Raw genomic sequence first — 26,307 nt, forward strand, 5'->3', positions numbered from 1 at the left:
GACCTAGTATACAACATTTCTTGCGGTGATTGCGACTCGTCTTATCAGGGGTCTATGCGGTTTCCCTCTGAATTTTCATGTTAATCAACATGTGGCCTCAGTTTGTGCTTCTCGTTCAGCAGCATCAGAATTAGTCTTTCATGCCATTAATGAAAAACATACTTTTTTATTTATAAGGCCAAAATACTTAGTGTCCAACATAATTATACGAGGCTATTAATTGCAGAAACCACCGAAATTAAATTACATGAGAATTCTGTTAATTTTTGCCGGCCATATCTAATCTCCAATTTTGTGGTTCTTTACGTGCATGCGCAAAGACAAATAATCCCTATTTAAGTTCTATTCTCACCCCTATTCAGTAATTTTCATTCCTGTGATCACGATATACAGTCGAAAAGCATTGTCAGCTTCAGAAAGGAAAATCGTTTTGCAATTTTTTTCATTAAATTAATTTTTTACTTAATTTTTAATTGCGTTAAATTGATTTTTAATTGTGTTCATTGATTTTTAATTATTGTTAATTATTTCTTACTGTAATGTAAGATTTTCGATTTTTTAATTGTTTTCGTTTTAATTTCTGGAGAGTATCATATGGAAGTGTTCTACATATCATATTGAGGTAAATTTTCTCTTATTCTTTTACAATTACAGAATATTAAATCATTTACTCACTTTTACTTACCTAGAAATAATCATGTTGAAGTAGGTGCTCCAGTGAGTGCTTTACATAATCATCACTGCACTTGATGTGACATGGGTGTTGTGCTCACCTCATCCTGATTGGTTAACAGTAGTATAGTAACCAAGACATGAAATAGAATAAAAGACAGGAAATTAGAACAAAACTAGATGCACTCAGTCTGTAAAAAGAATTTCATTTATAAATTCTAAAGGAATTTCAGTAAATATTCCTATGGCTTTTACTCTGTATATTCTTCTAAGCAAAGAGGCACAGAGCAAAACAAAGCTATTATTTTCCCAATTAATTGTGCAAAATAATAGCTTTGTTTGGAGCATAATTCATTATTATTCTCTTATGTTGTTACTATACCAGGAATAATTGTCTCCTACTTTAGACCATGGAGGAATTCTAGTTTCATAGGAGTTCACTAATAAGAGGAAGAAGAGGCTACATAAATGTTCTTTTTGTAGTGATACTCATTATTTCAAGTATGCCAAATCTTGTTTTCTTACAGTGATCAGGTTAATTAATTTGTGAGGAAATTCAGCCTGATTTTCTACAGAATCTATTCAGGAACTGTTCACATTCAAGCTATTCTGAAATAACGGTTAAATCAACAGTAGTTTAAAGGAAACTTAGGAACTCTTACTTTGATTACATGTTTAGAATCATATATTTGCTAATATCTTAAGATATTTTCATGTAATGTGAGCTGTTATTCTATAACTGTTAAGTTTTGTTTAAGTAAAGAGGCCTCCTATTAAAATTAAGTTACATATCATATTTAGAGAATTTATCAGAATGTTATATTGTATTTCACTAATGTATATTCAGTGTCACACAGACACACAAATCTGCAAATAAATTCCAGTTATTATTTTCTTTTTTATATAAGAGTGAGAGTCGTAATTTTCTAGTTAAGGCAGTTAACATGTTAAAGTAGATCTGATAGTGAAGAGGATATCCTAAACTTGTCTTAATATTAATTTTATCTCTTTTCTTGATTTTGAGATAAACAAAAATCAAAGTGTGGTTAATTTAATTAATATTTTAATAGAATAGTTTGGTCGGGCTGATACACATCAGACAAGCAGTTAATGACACCACTTGTCATGACACATCTGTAAAGGTAAAGTTAGAGTAAAGCATAATAAAGTTTCTAGAATATCTCTGTTCAAACTAGCACACGTTAAGTTTTAATCTAGTACTGCCTGCTTATGTATTGATTAAAGAATATTTACTGTAGATGGTGACTGATAGTCATTGATAATTCAGAACAATTATGCATGTTGTAACTGACTGAATAAAATACACATGGGTATGTCATTCACATCTATTATATCATTGAAGCTTGATTAATACTTCCCTTGATTCTGATTTTTATTTCCAGGTACAGGTGATGTGTATTCAATTGGCAGTGACTTCACCCATTTTCAGACAGCAGGGGTTGAATTAAAATCCATAGCTAAAAATACTGCTGAAGTACTTAGGTATCATATTTTTATTATTTTACAGGACAAGTAAATTGAAAGTGGATCAAGGACACTTAATAGGGAAAAAAGTTACATTTATTTAACAATATTCTCCAAAAGATTTAATATATTTATCATATTGTGTCACCATCCTACTCTGCTATGTCTATAATAAGAATTTAGCCACTCCACTATTATTTCTATACTTGCATGCTTGACCTCATCATCTCAGTTAAACCTTCAGCTTTTGTTTAAATTTCTGAAAATTTGGAGGGTGCAAGACAACTGATCGGAGCTGTGTGTTGGGTACTCTTAACACTTTCTATCAAAATTTGTTCCACATGTCAGTTGCCATTAGGATAGTAACTTAGGATAGTGAAATTAGGATAGAGCTTAACATGTGACAACATCCAAATTGTCAAGAAATGTCTGCACTTATTTCTTATAGCTTTAGAATCTGATATTATTATTAAATTGCAAGACTGTTGGACATTCTTTCTTTCCATATCTTGTAAATTTGATAAGAGGAGATCGTCTTTATGGTCACAGAACAAGATTGGCAAGGTTTTTGCGATGCTAATCAGAATCTTCCACTGATAAGTTTGATGCTTAAATTTTGGTTCAGTAAAACATTATTTGTAAACAGTGACAGTATGTCACAAAAAACTGTCACATTTAGTGGTGTAACAAAGATGTGTTAGTGTTAAACTGAATGTTTGTTTTCTTCTGAACAGGCATTTTAAAATCCACCAGGCACAGAACAACCAATGATAGTTATTTATGAAGGATATTGTGTACTAATTGATGGTTAATGTCAAGAGTGTCAGCCAGGTCATCAAAGGACAGCACTGATTGTCTGCCACCGAAGCATCCATTTCAGAATTTCTCAGGTGTAACGACACTGTGCTTCTGTACTGGTAGCTCATCATTTTCTTTGGTCATGTGCCTCCTACTGAATCATTTTTTACATTTATAATGCTGCCAGGAACATTCCATAAATAAACACAATTTTGTGCTATTTTTGTTCTGCTTTCTGCCATTAGGAATCTAAGTATACCATTGCTCTTTCACAAGATATAAGATTACCAATAAGTCTTTTTTGTGATGAACAATTTGAACTGTGACTGTGAATATTAAGCTTTAATGAGTGAGCATACAGCGTGGCAATTATTATTGTAATCATTCACGGAATTCTGAATAGGTCCATTTATATACATGAGGTGTTGATTCACTTTCATTTAAATGGCTCTTGGGCTGTTATTATTTTATTTTTCTTGTCTCTGTTAAAGTGCACATTTTATTATGGTGCAGTTATGAAACTGAAAGTAACTTTGGTCATGGACTTAAGTTAAGGAGGTCAACACATCATAATACCTAACCATTCTGTTAGTTGGGATAATTAATGTGGATGAACTAATATTCAGGTTACACATGGGGCAGGATTTTGGCAATATTTTGAACAGAGTGCAGTAGTGGAATCTACCCAATACTATGTGATAGGAGTAGTTAGTGTCTTCCCCACACTTGCAAGGTTCAAAAGTAATATAGAGGCCTATTATATTGGAGGTGACTGCCCCTCCCACATGAGGATGGCTGAACATCCTTTGCCTAGGCAGTACTATATAGTAGTCAGTTTACATCATCCAGTGCAATACCTCTGGCTTCCACTTTGCATCATGAAGACGAAGTGAATTTCAACTTTCTACAATCCAGCTTCTGTAAAAATGATTTTCCTTGGTGACTTTTAATATTCATATCTTCAGCTGATTTTCTTTTACCAAATATGCTGTGGTAGGGAAGCTGAAGTGCTTTTGCTAGCACCAATGTACAGGTGCAAACCCTTGACTTTTGGAAAGCATATTTCTTTAAATCCAGACTTTGGATTTAAAGAGATTCACATTTATTTCTTCTGTGCTTCTCTAGCTAAATTAAAAAATAAAATAATGAGCATGACTATTCCTATAAATTATGATTTAATATGACAATTTTGTCGATAGAATGGCAAAATTTTTCAAAAACTTATCTTTTTCTTGGAGAGCTGAAAATTCTTTGACTATATGTGGGCACTCTCATCCCTGAGAAACCTTAGAAAGTGTAGTAGTATCACCAAAAATATTATAAAGTCTCAAATCTCATGACTTATTAGTTGAAACCATCAACTGCAAACATTCTGAGGCTTTTCTGAAACTTTGATTAAAACAGTTTTAATCAATGCATGCCACCGAAATGAAAAAGGTTTTGATGTATGTACATGTTGGTTGTCACTGGGTAAATATTTAACTAGACTTGTGGAACAATGGGTAAGAAGAGAAGTCTATATAAGAAGACTGAGAAGTCTTCTTATATAGAGAAGTCTATTTACAGACTTCTCTATATAAGAAGTCTATTTACAGACTTCTTATATAGAAACCGTCCTTTGTCTTCTTCCACTCAACCATCCCTGTATCCATAGCAGTAACTTGCCCTTGTTGCTACACTACTCCTAATTTGTACAGCAGTCTTTACGTGCACAGTATCAAAAGCTTTTCTAAAATCTAAGTGTATGATGTCAAAATTATTTTTTGCATCCAGTTCCTTTTTTACTGTCATAGCATCCAGCCAGATTAGTCAGACAAGACAACCCCTTAAAAATTCATGCTGTGACTGTTTTATAATTGCATTCCTGTCTTACTTCTGCATTACTTCTTTAACAGGTAACTTCATTATTTTCCCTGAAAAGAAGTTAAGCTAATAGATCTATAATTACTCATATCACTTTTTGACCCCCCATTGTACACATCTACAGTGATTAGGCATCTCCGCTGAATCCAAAGATGCTCTTATAATTATGACTAAGGATTTACTTATTTTCTTTGCTGTTTCTCTTAATATAATTGGATAAGTCCCATCCACCCCAGGTGCCTTTTCATGTTTAGCTTCAGCAATTTCTCTTCTACATTCTTCGGTGTTATCACAGAATCATTTAGCTAGCTTTTAGAGTCTGATAAACTTTTGGCATCTTCTTCCCTAAAGAATTCCACATATGTCAAGGTTGTTGTTGTTGTTGGTAGTTTTACAGCTGAAGGCCATTATGCATCATATATGAAGGTAGTTGCAGAATTTCTATATAGTTTGTCAGCAGTCCAAGCAGGCTGAACAACAATTAAACCAATGACATCAAGAGAACCAATGTGATTCAACCGCTTACTGGTTTTCTTTGCATTCTTTATCAGAGACTTTTCATAATCAGCTTCAGCTTGCCTAACCTCCTTTGTGACTAGATTACAGATTACCCTATATCTCTCAAAGGTTTCTGTATCACCTGATAATTTATACACATCCCATGCATTTTTCTTCTTTGCCAGACATCTCATCAGTTTATCTGACAGCCATTTAGGTGGCCTTGAACAGCATTTCTTAGTTGGTATGAAAAGCCTAGTGGCTTCTACAATTACTTCCCTGAATACTTTGCATTTAGAATTTGCCATTCATAACATCAGTTGGTCTCACTGCATAGAATTTATAAACTGTGTCAGACCACTGTAGTCATCCTTAGAAAAGCAAAAGGCTTCCCTTTACCCTTAACAGAAATTGCCTTTAAGTAAATCCCACATCAGTACACTGATCTCTGCTATCAGTAGACTGATCAGTACACTGGGTAGCAGAGATCAGTACACAGATCAGTGTACTGATCTCTGCTACCCAGTGGACCTTTTACCTGCAGATTGCTTCCTCTTGTTGCCTCGCTAATGTGCTCTTATAGATAACAGTCATCCAATAAATTCACAAAAGGTTTGCTAGTGTGTGAGTTGACCAACTCACAACTTGCAGCCAATATCTGTAAAATTAAAATCCCTCATTCCGATTTCTGATTTACTGGCGCACTGTATTTCTCTGTATAGTTGTTTGTTATACTCATTAGTCATTAATTCTATGACACACCCCCTACTCTGATTTTCATGTTCCCAGTGCTTTTGTCATACCAAACTGACTCTACATTGCACTAGCTACCCATGTCAACTGGGCACACTGACTGGATGTTCTCTTATGCATAATTTATAAAATAACTTTACCACAAATTTACAAGAGAAACTTTATGAAAATAAAAAAAAAAGTATTAGAGCCAATACAAATGTAGTCATCAATGCTGCTTGCACATGTATACTCTTTCTGTTTAGTCTTTTTTTTTTTTCTTGCGGTCCTTCCTGTTTAAGTGTATGCTGCCTTTGTAAAAAGCAGCCTGTTTTGTTATCATGAGCAGGGCATATATTGAGAGAAATTCTACCCCACGAACCTTGCACAATCTCTCTCTCCCAGGTTGAATTAATTTACAAGGCTTTTTATCATGGACTCCCTCTTACTATGTTTGGGAAAAATTCCAGACACTTTTCAGTTCAGCCTAATTATTGAAGGAAAAAAAAAAAAAAAAAAAGTCATTTATTTCAGGGGTTGCTAACCTGCAGTGTGGCACACTGTCTAATTTAAAAAAAAAATAACATAAATCAAAGTATACAACTGATTTGAAAAATCAGAAATGATTCTGATAACTAAGTTTAATTCAACTTTTATCATCAGGTTTATATCAATCATACCTCAGGTTTAATGAGGGGAACCAATGGTTCATATTTAGTGAGTGTTAGTGTTAGTTTAGTTTAGATCGGTAGGTACTAGTGTGCTTCTCCTGACATTAATTCTACAAGAATATATATTCGTTAATCTATATTACATTTATAAAATAAATGTAAAATTTTTTTTTTTTTTTTTTTTTTACAATTTCAAGCATTTAAGCGTGAGATTCTTTTACATACTTTGTGAAAATGCTGACTTATTCCTTTAATTTTTTGCATAAGATTTTTTTTGGCTTTTCTATAAAAAAGTATAACCGAATTCTAAATGTAGTCTGCAATGCTCTTTCCCCCAAAAATGATTTACCTTGGGCGGCTTCTGGATCTGTTCTTAGGTGGCATGCCGCTGGAAACGGTTGGACCCTACTGATTTATATTATATTAAGATTATTGTTTACTAGTATATGAGTAACTGTAATAAATTCATTGTATTCTATTTATAATACATTCAAAAAAGTTTGTACACTCACATATGTATTGAAACTAAAATTAATGAACTGCTCTTGCTTGGATTTGGATTTTAATAGTTTTACTGTTAAATGCATTCAGATACCAAAATACTAATGCATTCAAATACCAAAATTTCAGTACTTTTTTTGAAGTGCTGTCATTTTCCAGTTAAATGTCAAAACTATAATATTTAACTTTAGAAGTTGCTGGATTTTTCAGTTTTAAAGGGTTACTTGGCAACAAAATAGGAGTACTTAGAAAATTGTAAAAAATAAAAATATATAGCTTCTCAGCAGCGATCTAGTTTTTTGCTTAAAGTACGAATTTTATTATTATTGCATTCATATGGCAGAGATCAGTAAGAAGGGGTGAAAAAAAAGAAAGAAAGTATGTGGATCATTAGCTCAGTTGACTGGAATCAATAAGAGACGATACAAATTAATGTAATACAGAATTAAAGTTTTAATGTACAGAAGCACATACTTGCATACTGTGAGAGATTAATTTTGAAAAAAAAATTAAGAATATCACTCATTTTAACTGTGAAATTTGTTAGGAGATCTTGTTTAAGACTGTGGAGCTAAATAGAGAATATTTGATCAGCTGAAAAGGAGAGAAAGTAATTAAAAAAAAAATTGTAGAACTAAAAAAAAATCCTGTTCAACTACAAAACTTGTTAACATTATAAAGGTCTTCGGTAACCCTGCATGTCTCAGTCAAGCTGTTTTACACAAATTTAAATGCTGAGTATAAGAATCTGTATATTATTATTTTTACAGAAACACAGTTCATCTGATCATAAACTAAATTCTGCTTGTAATTTAAACTTGTTGTTTTAAGTTGCTTGCTTAGTCAGGTGAAAGAAATCACTGATAATCACTTTCAATTCATAAAACCATGCAAACTTTAAATAGATAAATTATTTCAACTTTTGCAACTTAAAGTATCAGATGAGCCTACAAGAAGATACACATTTTGAAAAGTTTGGTATGGAAGGGATCCCAGAGAAGACATTCCAAGCATTTCTGTCCCTTGCTGTTTGTTGTCTTCTCCTTTAGGGCAACACTTCATTATCTATTTAATCCTCAGATTGTTTTTGAAAGTACTAAAGATCTTAACTTGATCAGTCATGTGTGGAAATGGGTTTTATAGCAGTGGGGTAATAACAGTATGCTACATGCCTGCTGATAAGTTTAACAAAAAAAAAAGTATTTAAGCTGAAATTATTGCTAAATTTGTTTTTTATATGAAGGAAAGTTATATCACTATTATAGAGAATTCCCTTATAGATTTTTATGTAATTTCAGAAAACTTGTAAAGAGTTTAATTGTTTTTCCTAAGCCATTGGTGGCAGCTGTGAATGGTCTTGCTGTTGGTATTCCTGTAACCTTGTTAGGACTGTGTGATGTTGTTTATGCCTCTGACAAGGTAAAAAATATTTTATCGTTATACAAATTTTGTGAATATTTTCAGTACTATAAGATATCTTGTTACTTTATTGCTACATGAACAGAATGTTAATACACAGAAAAGGTATGTAGGTTAGTTACCTACACCTTACTCACTACATTTTCAATACTTTAACCTTTTGTATCCCAGCATTATATCTGCTGGCTTCTCATTCCAGTCTGGCTAAAAAACAAAAAAAAAAATTAATACCGAATATGAACTCTTCAAAAATTATTTATATATATTGGTTTTCTGGAGCATGTCTCACACTACACTGAACAACAAATTTTGGGTCATATCTTGTTATGGTTATGAACATTAGTTTATTTTATAGATTTTGGGGTGCTAACATGAAAATTGTGCTTAAAATGGCAGATTAGCTCTTGTTTTCAAAAAAACTAGTTTTTTATATCTGTACAAGGTATTTTTTATTTATATGGCAGTAAGATTGTAGCTACGAACATACCTATATCAAACACTGGACCCTTTCGCTTGTATTCAGCTTTGAGAGTATCCCATTTTACCATTCAACAATAATCACTTAACATGGTAGCACTCCATTTGCTTTTGTATCTTTGTTCCATCTCTGTGATGTCTTGATGAAAGCACTCATCATGTTTTCCACAGTTTGGCTGGAAGAAATCCAGGTGTGAGTGCAAGAAATGCATCTTCAATGATATGTTACACCCCAGGTTTTCGTAAAACATAATGAGATCTTCCACAAGCTGCCTGTAGTTGCGGGCTTTAATATTTCCTAGAAAACCAGTCAAAACATTGCGAAAGACTTTCCGTACTGATTTCTCGCTATTACTAAGGATGCATTCGAATTGTTTGTCTTTGAAAAGTTGCCTTATTTGTAGACCAAACACCTGCCTTAATCTTCTCTGTACTAAGTCCAGGGAATTTCTCTTGCAACTATGTGAATGCAGGACCATTCACTTCCAAAGCCTTCACAAAATTTTTACGAGCCCCAATTTGATGTGGAGTGGTGGAAGCAAAACTTTAATTAGACCTATCAGAGGTTCAAATGCTATTTCCTGGTGTTAATGATTTTCATTGAGGCCAACTCCTCTTCTCATATTGCATTTTTTTTTTTTTTTTTTTTTTTTTGATTTGGTAGTTGTTGGCGCATCGGCTTCTGTGGCCATATTGCACCTCCCAAGGTTTTTGCAGTACTTTGATCCAAGCCCGAGGCGGGAATCGAACCCGCGACCTTTGGGTTGCCAGGCAGGTACTTTACCCACTCGGCTAGCCCGGTCGGCCTCATATTGCATATCCGACTATCCCACTTGCAGAGAAAGCAACAATATTTAGTGTAACCCTTTTGTAGTACTAATAAAATGGCGATTACCTTTAAATCACCATACATCTGCCACTCATACCTCTGATGGTGTACACCTAAGAGGATGTTCTCCATGTTTGCATATGTTTCTTTTTTGTGGACAGCATATGCAAGAGGTAGCATATTTCCATTGTGTAATAACACAGTCTTAAGGCTAACCAGTATCTATAAATAGTCGCATTCTTCGGGAATGCACCTCACATTCATTGCTGCCATTAAACCATCAACATCCTTACAAGCAGTGAGGTTATCACCTTTTGTTTGTTAGAATTTATCATAATATTTATTTTGAACGAAATGTCACTTTCACAGAATGATCGGCCCCGAGTGCCAAGCGTTTCTAGTGATCAGGCGATTTCTGTGCAATTCTAAAGCGATTCATAAAGTGAAAGAGTGTTAGATATATCAAGAGTTTAAAGTTAATTCTCTTCTGTAAATATATATAGTTACTGAAAAGTATCAGTGTAAAGGTTCCTAAGAAAGGAAAGTCACCTTTCTTTTATATATATTCTAGTCCTACTAACCACTAATCTACTTCCGCTTGGTCACTAGGTGGCACCGCTCCTGCCTCCCCGTGGCGGGGCCGGAAACCTGGGAGGAAAAGCTCTCACTCCCAGGGCCAAAAGGAGCAAACATGAATGACTCAAACATTACCACGAATCCCAAAGATCTGACTCCTTTGAGTCGGAAAAATGAGGACAATGTGACTACTGCAACCAAAAGGCAAAAAAAGGAAATAGCATCACTTAATGCACCTACCTTTATTGTCTTTAATTCTACGACAGAACAGCCATTAGGAAAATTGTCGCCATTCGTCATCCAGAAATGTTTAGAAAGTGTGGCTGGAACACCAAAAAATGTTAAGCGACTAAAATCAGGCGACATTCTAGTCGAGACAGCAAATGCCAAACACGCAGAAAGACTGCTTCAAATGAAAACATTTGGTGGGATCCCAGTAAAGGTCTCTCCCCATAATACGCTAAATACATCGAAAGGAGTAATTTCTGAGTGGGACCTTATCAGCGTCTCCGAAGAAGAAATTAAAAATGAACTTGAAAATCAAGGCGTTATAGCTGTGAGAAGGATTAAAATTACAAGAGATGGGACACTTATCCCAACCAGAACTATCATACTAACGTTCAACACTCCTAAACCACCTACAACTGTGAAGGCCGGATATCTAAATTGTAACATCAGACCATACATTCCAAATCCTCTCCGCTGCTTTAAATGCCAAAAGTATGGTCATTCACAAATGGCATGCCGTGGTGTAGCTATCTGTTCCAACTGCGGGTCCCAGGATCACAGCAATCAGAACTGTTCATCCGAGAAACCGAAATGTCCAAACTGCAAGGGAGACCATTCTGCCTATTCCAAGAATTGTGAATATTGGAAAAGAGAAAAGCAGATTCAGCGGTATAAAGTGGAACATTCTGTCACATACCAAGAAGCTAAGAGAACTATACACCCGACTATCTTAAACAGACCTTCCTACGCGCAGGTCATAACGAATTGTCGTACAATAGAAACCCAAACAGATTTTACAATTCCTCCAAAGAAATCTATCTCAGACTGGGCACGAGCACTACTCACAATTTCCCAGCCAAAACATCAAGAGAAACTCACCAACACACCACTTTCCGTGCCTCCCGATAAGAAACACTCAGAATCGAAAGCACCTCAAGGAAAACATAATGTCATAAGTCAGAAAGCAACCGAACAAATGGAGACAGAAGCACCCAACCAAGCAGATGAACCAGTATTAGAGATTTTCGCGGAAGACGATATGGACACCGGAAAACCATATTTCCCGAAAAAGGAAAAACCAACGTGTGAAAGACTTAAAACAGCATCTAGGAAACAGACCGAAAACCTCTCCAAAATCAAATAATGAAAACCATAATCCAGTGGAATTGTAGAGGACTCCGCACTAACATAGGTGATATATATGACCTGATTACACAGTATGCACCATTATGTCTTTGCTTACAAGAAACCTACCTCAGACCTCAAGACTCTACCTTAATAAAGAACTATACAGCATACCGAAAGGACAGAGTAACAGGTGGCACAACCCATGGTGGTGTGGCAATACTAATAAATTCTCGCATTCCTTCCCAGATTGTCCCGCTAAACACAACCCTTGAAGCGATTGCAGTACGCATAGCCGCTAGATCCCTCATAACAGTAATAACTATTTATGTTCCACCAAACCAAAATTTATTACAACAGGACTTAGAAGACATTGTAAGGCAGTTGCCAACCCCCTTCTGTATACTAGGCGACCTCAATGGGCATAGCCCTGTGTGGGGTAACACAACCACAGATCGGAGAGGAAAACAAATTGAAAAATGGATAGACGAGAATGATTTAACTTTGTTGAACGACGGCACACATACTTATACACATCTTCCATCAGGAAATACTACAGCTATAGACCTATCTATATGTTCTCCAATACTATTTCCAAGACTTGATTGGTCAGTGCACAGTGATCCTCTCAGCAGTGATCACTATCCAATAATCATCACCATGGCACTAGGAACCACATGCAAGTCACGCAAAACTCCCAGATGGAAAATAAATGAAGCAGATTGGGAAACTTATAAAACATTAGCAAAACTAAATGTTGATACCATCAAGCAAAAACCGTTAGATGCAGCAGTACAATATATAACAAATAAAATAATTCAAGCTGCTGAACACTCTATCCCAAAAACATCGTCTCACTTTCCAACACATCCAAAATCATGGTGGAATGCAGAATGTGCGCAGACTAAGAAAGAGCGAAACAAAACCTGGAATACTTTTCGCAGATATCCAACTTTAGAAAACCTCATATTGTTCAAGAAGGCACGGGCAAGAGCCAGATATATTAGGCGGGCCAGTAGGAAAGAATCCTGGATAAAATTTGCATCTACATTAACAAGTTCCACACCATCTAAAACTGTCTGGAATAAAATTAACAAAATGAGTGGCAGATACCCGATTACCCCAACTCCGATCCTAAACTGGAATGGACAAGTCACTGCAGAGCCATCAGAAATAGCCAATGCACTGGGCGAAACCTTCGCCAGAATATCAGCGACCACTTCATATACTCCCAGTTTTCAAATATACAAGGCAAGAATGGAAAGACATAAACTGAATTTTTCCACAAGAAATAATGAAGAGTACAACCTACCCTTAACATTCTACGAATTGAAACACGCTCTATCCCAGACAAAGCAAAGTGCTGTAGGTCCAGACCAAATCCACTATATGATGTTAAAACAACTCGATGATCAATCCCAAATGGCATTACTAGAACTATATAACAGAATCTTCTTAGAAAACCAATTTCCAGACAGTTGGCGTCATGCAATAATTCTTGCTTTCCCAAAATCGGGGAAAGACCTCTCTGACCCACGCAACTACCGTCCAATTGCTCTAACCAGTTGCCTGGGAAAAGTTATGGAGAAAATTATCAATGCTCGTCTAACATGGTTTTTGAACAGAAATAACCTCCTCAATCCAGCACAGCATGGTTTCAGAAAAAATCGTTCAACACTAGATTTACTGATCAAATTAGAAAACAGTGTGCGGAATGCCTTTATCCGAAAAGAGCACCACGTAATGATATGTTTCGACATAGAAAAAGCTTACGATACTGCGTGGCGTTATGGAATTATTCAAAACCTATACCACCTTGGATTACGTGGACATCTTCCTAAATATATTCAAAATTTCTTACTCCACAGGTCATTTCAAGTTAGATTGCAGAATACTCTTTCAAAAGTTTTCACCCAAGAAGAGGGTGTACCTCAGGGGTCTGTGCTTAGCACAACCCTCTTTGCTATCAAAATAAACTCCATAACTGAGCATATACCAAAACCTATTGATACCGCTTTATACGTTGATGATTTCAGTATGTCCTATCATTCTCAGAGTATGCGAACTATAGAACGGCAGTTACAGGGAGCAATAAATAAAATAAGTCAATGGGCACAAACAAATGGCTTCCGGTTTTCCACACAGAAAACTGCATGTATACACTTCTGTAGGAAACGAAACCTACACCCAGATCCTGAACTTAAACTAGATGGATATATGATCCCAGTTGCACCAAACATAAGATTCTTAGGACTTCTCTTAGATAAAAGACTGACATTCCTTGAACATATTAAGCAACTAAGACATTCTTGCATCAAGAAGTTAAATCTACTCAAAGTTCTCTCCGCAACAACTTGGGGTGCAGATCGACAGACACTACTTAAACTTTATCGAGCAATAGTGCGTTCCAAGCTGGACTATGGAGCACCAGTTTACGACTCTGCAAGACCAAGTGCACTGAGATGGTTAGATCCCATACACCACAGTGCACTCCGTATAGCACTTGGAGCTTTTCGCACTTCACCTGTACAAAGCCTATATGCAGAAGCCCATGAACCTTCACTACAACTTAGACGACAGAACCTATTATTACACTATGCTGCAAAGATAAAATCCATCACCGACCATCCAAATAGAGAGGTTCTGTTTTCATCGTACTTGGAAAATGTATACCAAGCCCATCCACGAATAAACCGCCCTTCCAACATCCGACTAAAAGATTTACTGTTATGCCGAGAGCTTAATTATGATAGCATAGCTACCACGACTACACACATTATTCCACCATGGATCATAATTCAACCTGTGTGTGACCTGCATTTCCAATCTTGGGGGAAAACAAATCTCCCGAGAACAAACTACCAGCAACTACATGCAGCATACAAAGAAAAATATGAACATTCAACTTTCATATACACAGATGGCTCAAAAACAGAAACTTGTGTAGGAGCTGCGATTCACTCTGAAGACTGTACTCTCATCCAACAACTTCCAAAAGAATGCAGCATCTTTACAGCAGAATTACAAGCCATTTTGATGGCCGTAAACAAAATTAAACATGAACAGATAGCAGACAGCATAATTTTCACGGACTCGCTTAGCTCTGTCATTGCTTTACAGAATGCCAATACTAAAGCACACCCAGTTTTACAACAGGTACAATATACAGTATCTAAGCTATTGCAAAATAATCACAAGATCAGTTTCTGTTGGATTCCAGGCCACACAGGAATAACTGGGAATGAAAAAGCAGATAAAGCGGCAAGAGAAGCTGCTACCTCTTACTATGCATTCCGCTCAATACCATATACCGATTACAAGTCGTTAATCCACCAAAGCAGTTTAAAACAATGGCAACAACATTGGAAAGATCAAAGTAACAACAAACTTCGTGTAATTAAACAAACACTCCGACCATGGACTACCAGTTGCCGATCCAACAGACACGAAGAAGTGATCCTTGCTCGATTGCGAATTGGGCATACCCATATGACCCATTCTTACCTACTCAGAGGTGAAGACCCTCCTCAGTGCCAAAACTGTCAAGTTCCACTCACTGTACATCACTTCATGGTGAACTGTCCAAGATTTACTTCAGAACGTATAAAAGCCTTTCAAATAACCACGAACGCACAAAACAACCTAACGCTCAAAACAATTTTAGATAACCGGCCAAATATTACCGACGTTTTCTTTTTCCTTAAGTTAATCGGATACTACCAATACATATAAAAATAAATAGTATAACATTTACCAAAAAGTTACGTAATTATAAAATAAAATCTTGGCTTCCCATCTGAACAACATAATAAAAAATGTCGAAATATGAAACTCTAACCTAGATTAGGCGCATTATAGCCTAAGCTGCTCTTGCGCCAATAGCTCTCAAACAACAACAACAACAACAACAACAGAATGATCTAGAAGTTCCCAATCTTTTTTGACTCACAAACCCCTTTTAGAATAATATTTTTATTGTGATCCACTAAGCCTATATCCACTGAAATCGTATAATAGTTGTGAATTTTTATTATAAAATGTTTCCAATACTACATTTTTATAAGTGATATTGCATAATAATATAAAATTATTATTAAGTACCTATACATAAAAATGGTCTTTGAGAATGAAAAAAAATTTAATATAAATTTTGTATGGAAAAAATTTATTTAACATGATATATTGTAAGATAGTAAACTAATTATAAGGAATTGTGGGAGATTGTTTCTTTTGTTGGCAAATCTTTGCTTTCTATTTAATTTTATTTTACTTTATTCTATCTTTGTTTATTATTAGTTATAATTTTTTATAAACCCTTTTACCACAACTGAACGGTGTGATACATATTGGCATGTTCGCACCCAATTCCCCCCCCCCCCACACACACACTAACATCCTGTTGCATATGTTCGCTATGTAAGTGCGCTTGACCCAAACCAGAACTAAATATAAATTCTGAATCAAACTGCATAAATTAATATTAAACTATTTTGTAGTTTATACCTATGTAAATCTAAGCAGACACCATTACAGAATTTTTAGTGCGAACCTCTTGGAACACTTTCACAACCCACCGGTTTGGAACTGCTGATCTAGAAGATTCCACTGTTGTAGCCTTGAGGCCAAAAGCTCTGCCTTATTCTTCGGCAGTTTGAGATCTCTGATGAGGTCATTAAGCTCGCTTTCTGTGATCTTGTGTGGCATCCAATTTCTTCAGAAGGATAAAGGTTGGACAAAATGGTGAATCCCTTGACGTAGACTGCTGCTGTACTTCTTTAAGTATATCAAGTTGATGTTCATAAGTGTCTTCATCAGAGTGTACAGAAAACGGTCGGGTTGTTCAGGATTGTTGTTTGTTTGTTTATTATTTGGTTTTTAGAAGCATTAGCAACTAAGGCCATATTGCTCTGGGGATATGCGGTGGTCATTCCCTGACCTTACTGCATCCTCCATATTTGGTGGTCACGGGCTCGAACCCTGGTCTAATCAAGAAGCGTGTGCTATGCACTGCTGCTCCTGGCTACAGAGGCGCCAGTGGTTCAGGAATAGGAAGTACTTCACCATGAGGCACAGGATGAATTGCAAATGGTATATTTGGGTATGTCACTGTCCACTTTTTCTTCATTGTCATCCCTTTTCTAATAGGAGTCACCATACAGAGTAAGAGTCTGTGACGTGATTTGTTGGCTCCCTCCATATCATGAGCACTGCAAAAGACATAAAGCATCCCTTTCAATTCACCCACATGTTGAGCTTTGAAAAAAAGATAGTGCAGCATATGTGTGGAACCCAGTTCTTTTTCTGGTCGCCTAATTTACACCCGAAGTACAAGAAGTACTTTGGGTATAAAGTAGGTGTAAAAATCACATGATTCTTATTTTAGCCAGCAAGTTATAAGTTACTGGAATAAGTTACCTACATGAGTGGATATAATAAGTTACCTATGGAATGGAACAAAGGGTTGCTCTCATGAAGTGGAATGCACGCCACTAGTATTATTATTATTATTATTAGCCATATGGTGCAAGGAAGCCTGAGTCTTATGCTGCACCAGCCAAAAAAAAATTCCGAGTTACCCTGAGAGTGAGAGAGAGAGAGAGAGACAGACAGAAGTAGAAAGGAATTACCAAGAAAGAGAAGAATGATGATATCCAGCTGTGGACCCTGGGTGTGCCAAGTCCATACTCACCATATTCAAATTCTGGATCACACATGCCCGAGTGGCACCATATTTCTGATAGCCCTATGATTTTTGCATTTGATGGCTTAAGCAATATACTTTAAATTGATCAAATCTGTTTACTATACTCCTAATATCAATGCACAACAAATATATATATGTACCTGTGTTTGCTCTTAGAATCTAAAATAGCTCATATGTTTTATTTATCCTATGAAGATCCCCAGCAGGCTTTGAAATCCCAAGCACAACCCATGAGCCTTGCACTATTTACCGTTAAATTTAAAATGCCATTGGATTAAAAATGCCACTGGATTAAGGAAGCAAGTAAGCAGAACTGACCAGACCAAAACATAACAAATCCTTTTTGATAAGCTTCTTGAAGGGGTTTCAGAAAGATGCTGATCACAGATATTTTTGAAGAGATGAGGCATTCCAATTCAGGTATAATGAAGGAGAAATAGGAAATGGAGCGGGAAAGAGAGAAGGAAAAATTTCCTCTTCCTTTTCCCTTGTGACTCTCATAGCTTAAAGTTATGTAAAGTGGAGTTTAGTAAAGAAAAAAACATACCAAAAAGATTGAAGTTTTTTTCTTGGAAATGCGGATGTGTTGTTGGCTGTCCTCTTAGTTGAGGTATTGAATATGGTTTGCAGATATAATCCCCCCCATTCCCCAAATTTATTCTCCGTAGATTACTTTTTGTTCCCAAAAATCATATTCATGCTGAAAGGAATGACTATTTTACTGCATAAAACACATAAAAATGGAATTGGTGGAATCAGACACACTTGTGATTTCACTTGTATAGCTGAACAAGATGAAGATTTTAAAAAATATTAAACTTTTTTCATTCTAACATCTGTTTTTTTTTTTTTTTTGTTTTTTTTTTATTTAGACCTGGAACTTATTTGTTGGACATAGTTTTTGGCATTTTTTTAGTTCAGATATAAACGCTTTATTTTATTTTAATTTTCAGTATCAGCCCTTTCTCTTTCCCATCTAATTAATTAAAAAATTTTATTGCTCTATCACAGGCCACTTTCCATACTCCATACAGTAGGCTTGGTTTATCACCTGAAGGTTGTGCAACTTACACTTTTCCTAAAATCATGGGATATGCTCAAGTAAGTTATGAAATATTCCAAAACTAAGAAAATTTACTGGCATAGAATCCTTTTCCTCAGCATGCGAAACTGCACAATAGTTTGTGTGTGCATTGGGCAAAATGCTTGTCTTTGTCAGTTCAAAGACACAGGCATTTTCATTTATGTTATTATGATTGTCATACAAGGAGTAGTGTATTGATCTGTGATTTTCTGCTATTTAAAAAATGTATAAAAATATTGTTTCATGTAATGGGAAGTCAGTTGAGAATCTGTACTTCCTTATAGTACAGTTAGATGGTGGTTTGAATAATTTAAAGGTGGATGTGAGCAGAGACAAACTTATGCTTAGACAAATAAAGGTATTGTTTATGGTCCATAAAATAGTGTTTCAAACACTGTTATTTTAAAATTTTTGATATGACTCAGTAACAAAGACCAATAGTTCAGGTGTTTATAACATCTGCAGAAAGCAAAACATGAATATTGTTGATACTATTGTATATGACGATTGCTATCGTACTTTTCAGAATGTTGCTAGTATTATGAATACTGTGAAACTTGAAAGGACATCTCAAAAGTTTGAATTATAAAAAATAGTTTTTTTAATTAAGTTAAAGTTGTAACCATAACAAGCAACTACAAGGTCTGTTCAAAACCTATATGGATTATGCTCATTGTTCAAGGTTATGACAACACAGCACACTGCAACAAAGCATAACATGTTTAAACATGTCACACTTTACCTTTATACAGTAAGCTTATTGTCAGCTGATAACAGAGCATTAGCATTAACATTAGTAGAGGCATATGATGCAAGAAAGCAAGCTTATGCAGCATCAGCCAAAAAAAAAAAAAAAAAAAAAAAAAACCTTCCACTTCACCTCTCTGTTCATTCGAAATACCTGTCCAGCTGTGCCTTCAATTTATTTAGGCTATCAACTTCCACAACAAGCGATGGAAGTCTGTTCCACAACCAACTACCCACTGGCTAAAGGCAAATTTCCACACATCTATCCTACATCTGTCTTTCCTCAATTTGAATTTATGCCCCCTCAGGTGATTATTCTGAGCAAGAGGCAGAATCCCATCAGCATCGAGCATGCTCAAACCATTCAAGGCTTTATACACCTCTATCAGATCACCTCGCTGGTGCCTAGTCTCCAGACACCATAATTTGCAAAACTTAAGCCTTTCTTTGTAAGAGCAATCCTTTGTTCCATTCACTAATCTTGTTGCCCTTCTCTGTACTCGTTATAGCAGCTCTACATCCTTCTTGAAATGAGGCCTCCAGACCTGTATACAGTACTCAAGGTGTGGCCTGACCATTGCCTTATACAAGGGAATAATCACCTCCTTATCCCTGCTAGAAAAATTCCTGTATATCATTGATGAGACACCATGAGCTACTCTTGCAGCCTGTCTGCACTGTTCAAAGAACTTCATATCTGCCTGCACTATTACCCCCAGGTCCTTTTCATTCTCTACCACTGTCAATGTAGTACCACAGAGTTGATATGTTGCTCTGGGGTTGCTGTTTCCCATACGTAGCACTTTACATTTGTCAATGTTAAACTTCATTTGCCACCTCTCAGCCCATCTGCTCAACTTCTCCAGATCCTGTTGCAGCAGCATAGCATCAGTAGTGTCCTTAACAACCCTGCCAACCTTTGTATCTTCTGCAAACTTGGACATTAAGCTCGATATACCATCATCAATATTATTTATAAATACAGAAAACAATAATGGACCCAACACTGAACCCTGAGGGACTCCACTAATAACATTAGTCCACGTTGAGCAGTGTCCATTGATTACCACTCTCTGTCTTCTCCCCCTCAACCACCCCTTTATCCATAGCAGCAATTTTCCTCCAATGCCACACTGCTCCAATTTGTGCAGTAGTCTTCCATGTGCAACAGTATCAAAAGCCTTTCTAAGATCCAAGTATATAATATCAAAGTTATTCCCTGCATCCAGTTCTTTTGTGACTGCATCATAGTATCCAATCAAATTGGTCAGACAAGACTTCCCCTTAACAAAACCATGCTGTGTCCGAGCTATAACTGAAGTCTTGTACAGATGATCCTGCACTGCTTCTTTAACCAGTCCCTCCATTAATTTTCCTGGAACAGAAGTTAAACTCACAAGTCTATAATTACTTGTGTCAGCCTTTGATCCTCCTTTGTAAATTGGGGTCACATTTGCACATCTCCAGTCTCTAGGTACCTCCCATAATTATGGCTAAGGGTTTGCTTACTTCCTTTGCTGCCTCCTTTAATATAACTGGATAGATCCCATCCACCCCAGGTGCCTTTCTTGGTTTATCTTCAACAATTTCTCCTCCACTTTACTCTCAATTATTACAAGATTATCTAGCTTACTGCCAGAGTTGAATATCTCTGGCATTCCCCTCGCTGAATAAATCCTCATGTGTGAATGTCGATGCAAAATATTCATTTAGTTTGTTAGCTACCTGAGCAGGATCATCTACAGTTGACCCATCAATATCAAGTGGACCAATCTGATTCATCCCCTTCCTTCTAGAGTTTACATAAGTAAAGTACTCTTTGCTGTTTTTCTTTGCATCCCTTGCCAAAGATTTCTCTTAATCTGCCTTCGCCTGCCTAACCTCCTTTGTAACTTGGTTACAGATCAACTTATATCTATCATAGGCTTCTGTGTCACGTGGTAATTTATATGTATCCATGCATTTTTCTTCTCTGCCATATGCCTCATTAGTTCATCTGACATCCATTTAGGCCTAAACCTTGAACAATATTTTTTAGTTGGTATGTAAAGCCTAGTAGCTTCCAAGATAAGTTCTTTGAATGCTTCCCATTTTGAATTTACTGTTGGTAACATCATCAGTTGTTCCCACTGTATAGAATTTAAATACTGTCTCACGTAGTCACCTATACGAAAGCAATAACCCTTCACTTTACCCCTAATGGTAGTTACCTCTTTGAGTAAATGCCACTTCAGCACACTGTGATCACTGCCACCTAGTGGTTCCTGTATCTGCAGATTCTTAATGCATGAAGAATCACTACTGATAATCAAATCAAGAGTATTACTCCCTCTAGTTGCCGCCCGAACATGCTGATGTAGAAAACAATCATCCAATAAATCCGCAAAAGCCTTGCTAGTGTGTGAGTGACTAACCCACAAATTCCAGTCAATATCTGGGAAATTAAAATCCCCCATTAGAAGACTCTCTGATTTACTGGCTCACTCTATTTCCCTATACATTTTCTTATTATACTCATCAGAGTCATTAGGCCTATAGCACACTCCTACTCTCAATTTTGATCTCCCAATGATTATGTCACACCAAACTGACTCGACACTGCACTGTCCAGCGATGTCGACTGGCTTCACTTCCTTGGATTTTATGTGTTTCTAAAACTAATAGCATAATCCCTCCTCCCTTCCTGTCCTTTCTGTAGACGTTGTAATCCCCAAATTCCAGTTCTGCATTCCTTATATCTGTGTGACACCACGTATCTGATATCCCAACAATATCCGCCTTTGATGCTTTGAGCAATACCTCAAATTCATCAAATTTATTTACCAAACTCCTAGCATTGGTGTACATGCAAGTATACATGCACCTGTTCTTTTTCTTAGCTACCCTAACACAACCCATGTGTTTACTTGTACTGCAATGACTCCCAGCAGTCTCTGAAATATCCTGCATCTTGTTTTCCAGGCTCATGCTCATTCCAATAGAAGCAGTGCAAGAATCACTTTCACCTCTGCCAGTGGCTACTGTTAATCTATAATCCTTGTATCCCCCCAAGCTAGCAGTTTTCCAACCCACCTAACACTGCCTCAATAGCATCAGGAAATATTCTTGCACCCTTTCTATTTAAGTGTATCCCATCCCTGTAGAAGCAGTCCCTTCTGTTAACAAGCACAGACCAGGCTGAGAAAATTCTACCCCTTGAGCCTTGCACAATCACAGGGCCGAATTGATCGACAAAGCTCTCATCATATACTCCCTCCTATTGTGTCTGGGCAGAATTCCAGACACTTTCAAATTCAACCCTAATTCATGGGTTTTTTTCAACAGTGACCTGTACTTGTTAAGTAATTCTGCCGGTCTCCTACTCTTAATATCATTAGTGCCGTGTACAACTATATCACCTTTTGTGCCCTTAAAAGATGATATCTGCTCTACGTCATCAACCTTTGCCCCTGGCAGGCATACCCTGGTCCTGTTCCACTTATCCTTTTTGCAAAGCATGTTCCCCTGATAATAGAGTCACCAACAACTACTAGTTCCTGTGGGACCAGCGCATTCTGCCTTGGGGGGGGGGGGTTGCCGCTGTGTTGCGTGATGACCAAGTGCAAGCTCTGGTGTAGATGTGGGCAGCTGAGAGCCTGATGGGCCCCTCACTTTAGATTCTTCGAGGGCATCCACCCTGTCCTTCAAGCTCTCATATAGGCCCATAACAACGCTGAGTTGTCGCCTGATTTCGTTACACTCCTTGCGTTGCGCACACACAAAGACATCCCCCATGGGAATATCATGTCCTGTACCTGATTGCTCCACAAACATCATGCAAGCAGTGCATTTTAAAAGGCTGTGATTCAGCGGGCAACTGCCCCCCCTCAGTTCTCCTATGAGCCACAGCATTCCCATTAGCTTGAGCCTGTTGCTTTGCTGCTCTGGTCTGAGAGCAGAGGGACGTGGGTTTCTCATCTCTAAAATGTGTGAATGCACTGAACAGTGTGTGCGTGTTAAATTTTACTTTAAAAACAGGAAAAACATTGACTTCTCGTCCATTGATTTCTCGATCTATAATAATTTAAAAATAATGAACACAATAGTTAAACATAAAGATGCACACAAATATACATGGTCCGCAAGAGAAACAAAATCTATTATAGATTTTGTTTCACACCTTGGCAAACAGCAAAGTAGGAAAATTCGTACTCAACACAAGAGTATTTAGAGGATATGAAATTGAATCAGACCACTTCTTAACTGTGACTACCTTGAGATTCCCTCCATCATGGCTGAGGCATAAAAATAGCAACCTTCTCAAGAATGTCTCTATAAAGTAAGCTGCTTAAATGATCCCAAAATACCGAAGAAATACCAACAAGAAATAGATAAGAAATTAACAAACCATCTTGCAGGAGTAAATATAGAAGGTAACTGGAGCCACCTCTGCAAAATCTTGGAAGAATCAGCAGAGGCAACACTAGGTGTGAAAAAGCGATGGCAGAAAAAAAAGGTTTGCAACAGTGGGATGCAGAAATCAACACTATCATTCAAGAAAAAAGGAATGGATAACCACAAAAAAACTAGAAGATTCATTGGAATATAAACTTATACAGAAGTTTATATTCCAAATACTAGAGGATACAAAGTAATAAGACAAATGAACAATAACTCAAGGAAATAGTCAAAATTAACACAATACCATTAGAAGATTGGCTTAACTATTATAAAAACCTATGGACCACGGTTGATCCTCCCCAGGCTATAACAACATCTAACAATAATATAATAGAAGCATTCACTAATGAAGAACTGGAAACAGTGCTTAAAAATAGTAAAACTGTAAATGTCCAGGCAATGATGGATGTAACATAGAGCTTATCAAATACTCGTGAAAAAATTTTGAAATTAAACTACTCAAACTAATTTTTGCGGGGGCCACCCGCCACCAGATAGCTGGCAAAATGCTCTTGTAATGCCAATTTTAAAAAAGGACAATATAAATGACTGCAATAACTACAGAAGAATCAGTGTTTTAAACTCAGAATATAAAGGATACTCAAGCCGTTTAAAATCGAAACTTATACAACAATATACTACATCACCGAGAAACCAGGAAATAAATATAAATGGCTGGATTAAAATCGTTCAATAGAACAAAATAACAAAATATAAAAGTAATATACACACAAAAGCTTTCAGATGGATGTTGTCCTTCCTCAGTTGTGATGGTTAACCGTTATTGTAAAATATAGAACACCATGTGTGTGTGACACAGGTGCTTGCAACAATTAGCTGGTTGAAGTGGAGACTTGTGGTTGTAGTTGTAATACTCAGGAATGCTCCAAGTGCAATGTTTGTCAGCTAAGAGGATGGTTGCCTCAGTTATGGGATTGTTGTGACAACCTCTGTTCCTGTTGAAGAAACCACAACACGAGATGTGGAGCGATTCCATAAGACATGGCAACGGTAGTTGTAGGATCGGTCAATTATCTCGACGTCATGTGGATCGATGTTGTGCCGTGTTGACCAGAAGTGCTTAGCAATTGCTGAGTGATCCCTGTCCGCTAAACGGAGGGCTTTCTCGTGCTTTGAGACTCGATTACTGAGTCTTCTACCGGTTTCCCCAATGTAGCAGCTAGTGCAATCACGGCAGGGAATATGGTACACCAATCCACTCTTGTAGGGGGGAACTGGTGTTTTAACCCTTGAGACGAAAGATCGCAACTTTCTCTCAGGAAGTTGTAAACACTTTATCCCATGAACGTGTAGGACCCTAGAGATTTGTTGCATCAGGTTCGGGTAGTACGGGATAAATGTGGGCAGTCGTAGTGGAGTCATCATTGCATGGGGGCCCTGCAGTTGGCAACACGGTCACGGGCCTGCAGGTTGCACCTATCCAGGGTACTGGTAGGGTATCCGCACTTTGCCAGATCTGCCTTAACCTTAGTAACCTCAGTGTGCCTATCATCCTCAGAACTGGAGTGTGTCTGGCCACGGGTTAGTAGGGTTCACACCATGCCGAGAAGATGATTGCATGCATGTGACGACCGGTATTTGGTAAACTAGCCAGCACACATCTGCTTGTGAAAGACTGAGTCTTTAAATGCGAACCCTCGCGTCGGACAAGGGTGCATAAGAAAGGAAGGGCATTGCCTGACTCAGTTCGATGGTGAATTGAATGAAGGGTGACAGAGAGTTGAGGTGTTGTAGGAGCCAGTCTCTTGACCCGAGGGATGACCACAAACATATCATCCACATACCGGCACCAAAAGGCTATGGGATTTGGCAAACCCACAAATGCTCAGAGATTTGATGCCGACTGAAATTAGAGATGACGGAACGGGCATATTGTAGTATTGCTGTGGTTTTTAGATGAATCACATTCCTAGTTTCCTCTGGGATACGTGTTAATGATGCTTCAACACCCAAGGCAATCTCAGTGATGGGGGGTCTACGGGGGAGAACAGCAAACTTCATCCCCAAGGTGAGTAAATCTAGTTGCTCAGCAGATAAGTGTTTGTCACTTAGTTTCAGTATAAACTGTGAGCAGTCTGTAGTGTGGTCTCCTTGCTGGTGGCGGGAATTATACATCTCACGAACCAATCTGTCAAACTTACTCTGTTTACACAATGCGATAGCGCTCAGATTCCCATACTGCTTGGGAACATAAAGTCCGGGTAACACGAGTAAATGGAGGTGGGAACTAGACTCCTGAGTTCAAGCATGAGGACTGCTTTGGTGGTGGAAGCTTCTTGAAGATCATGGTGGAGGCAGCTAATCCATTATGTTCAGAGCCTGAAACTGAAGTTCCAGCAGCATGCTGCATACATTCATCAGGAAATGGAACTCTATAGATGAAACCTTTCGGTATGATACTACAACGTCCCCATCATCATCTCTAATCTCAGTCGGC

The 26,307-nt window shown here is 37.2% G+C and overlaps 1 protein-coding gene across 1 annotated transcript in view; it reads left to right on the forward strand.

The window, feature by feature from the left end:
* The window catches only part of LOC150080949 (enoyl-CoA delta isomerase 2-like), a 97,984-nt gene that overhangs the window by 60,966 nt on the left and 10,711 nt on the right, over positions 1 to 26,307 (forward strand). The window contains exons 5-7 of the mRNA XM_090380861.1: positions 2,076 to 2,175; positions 8,519 to 8,639; positions 18,590 to 18,679. Of these exons, the coding sequence (XP_090236987.1) occupies positions 2,076 to 2,175; positions 8,519 to 8,639; positions 18,590 to 18,679 (311 nt within the window). The remainder of the gene's footprint in view (positions 1 to 2,075; positions 2,176 to 8,518; positions 8,640 to 18,589; positions 18,680 to 26,307) is intronic.

This window comes from Mastigoproctus giganteus, chromosome 9, assembly GCF_048544385.1.
Source record: "Mastigoproctus giganteus isolate SK-2022 chromosome 9, ASM4854438v1, whole genome shotgun sequence".
NCBI classification, from domain to species: Eukaryota; Metazoa; Arthropoda; class Arachnida; order Uropygi; family Thelyphonidae; genus Mastigoproctus; species Mastigoproctus giganteus.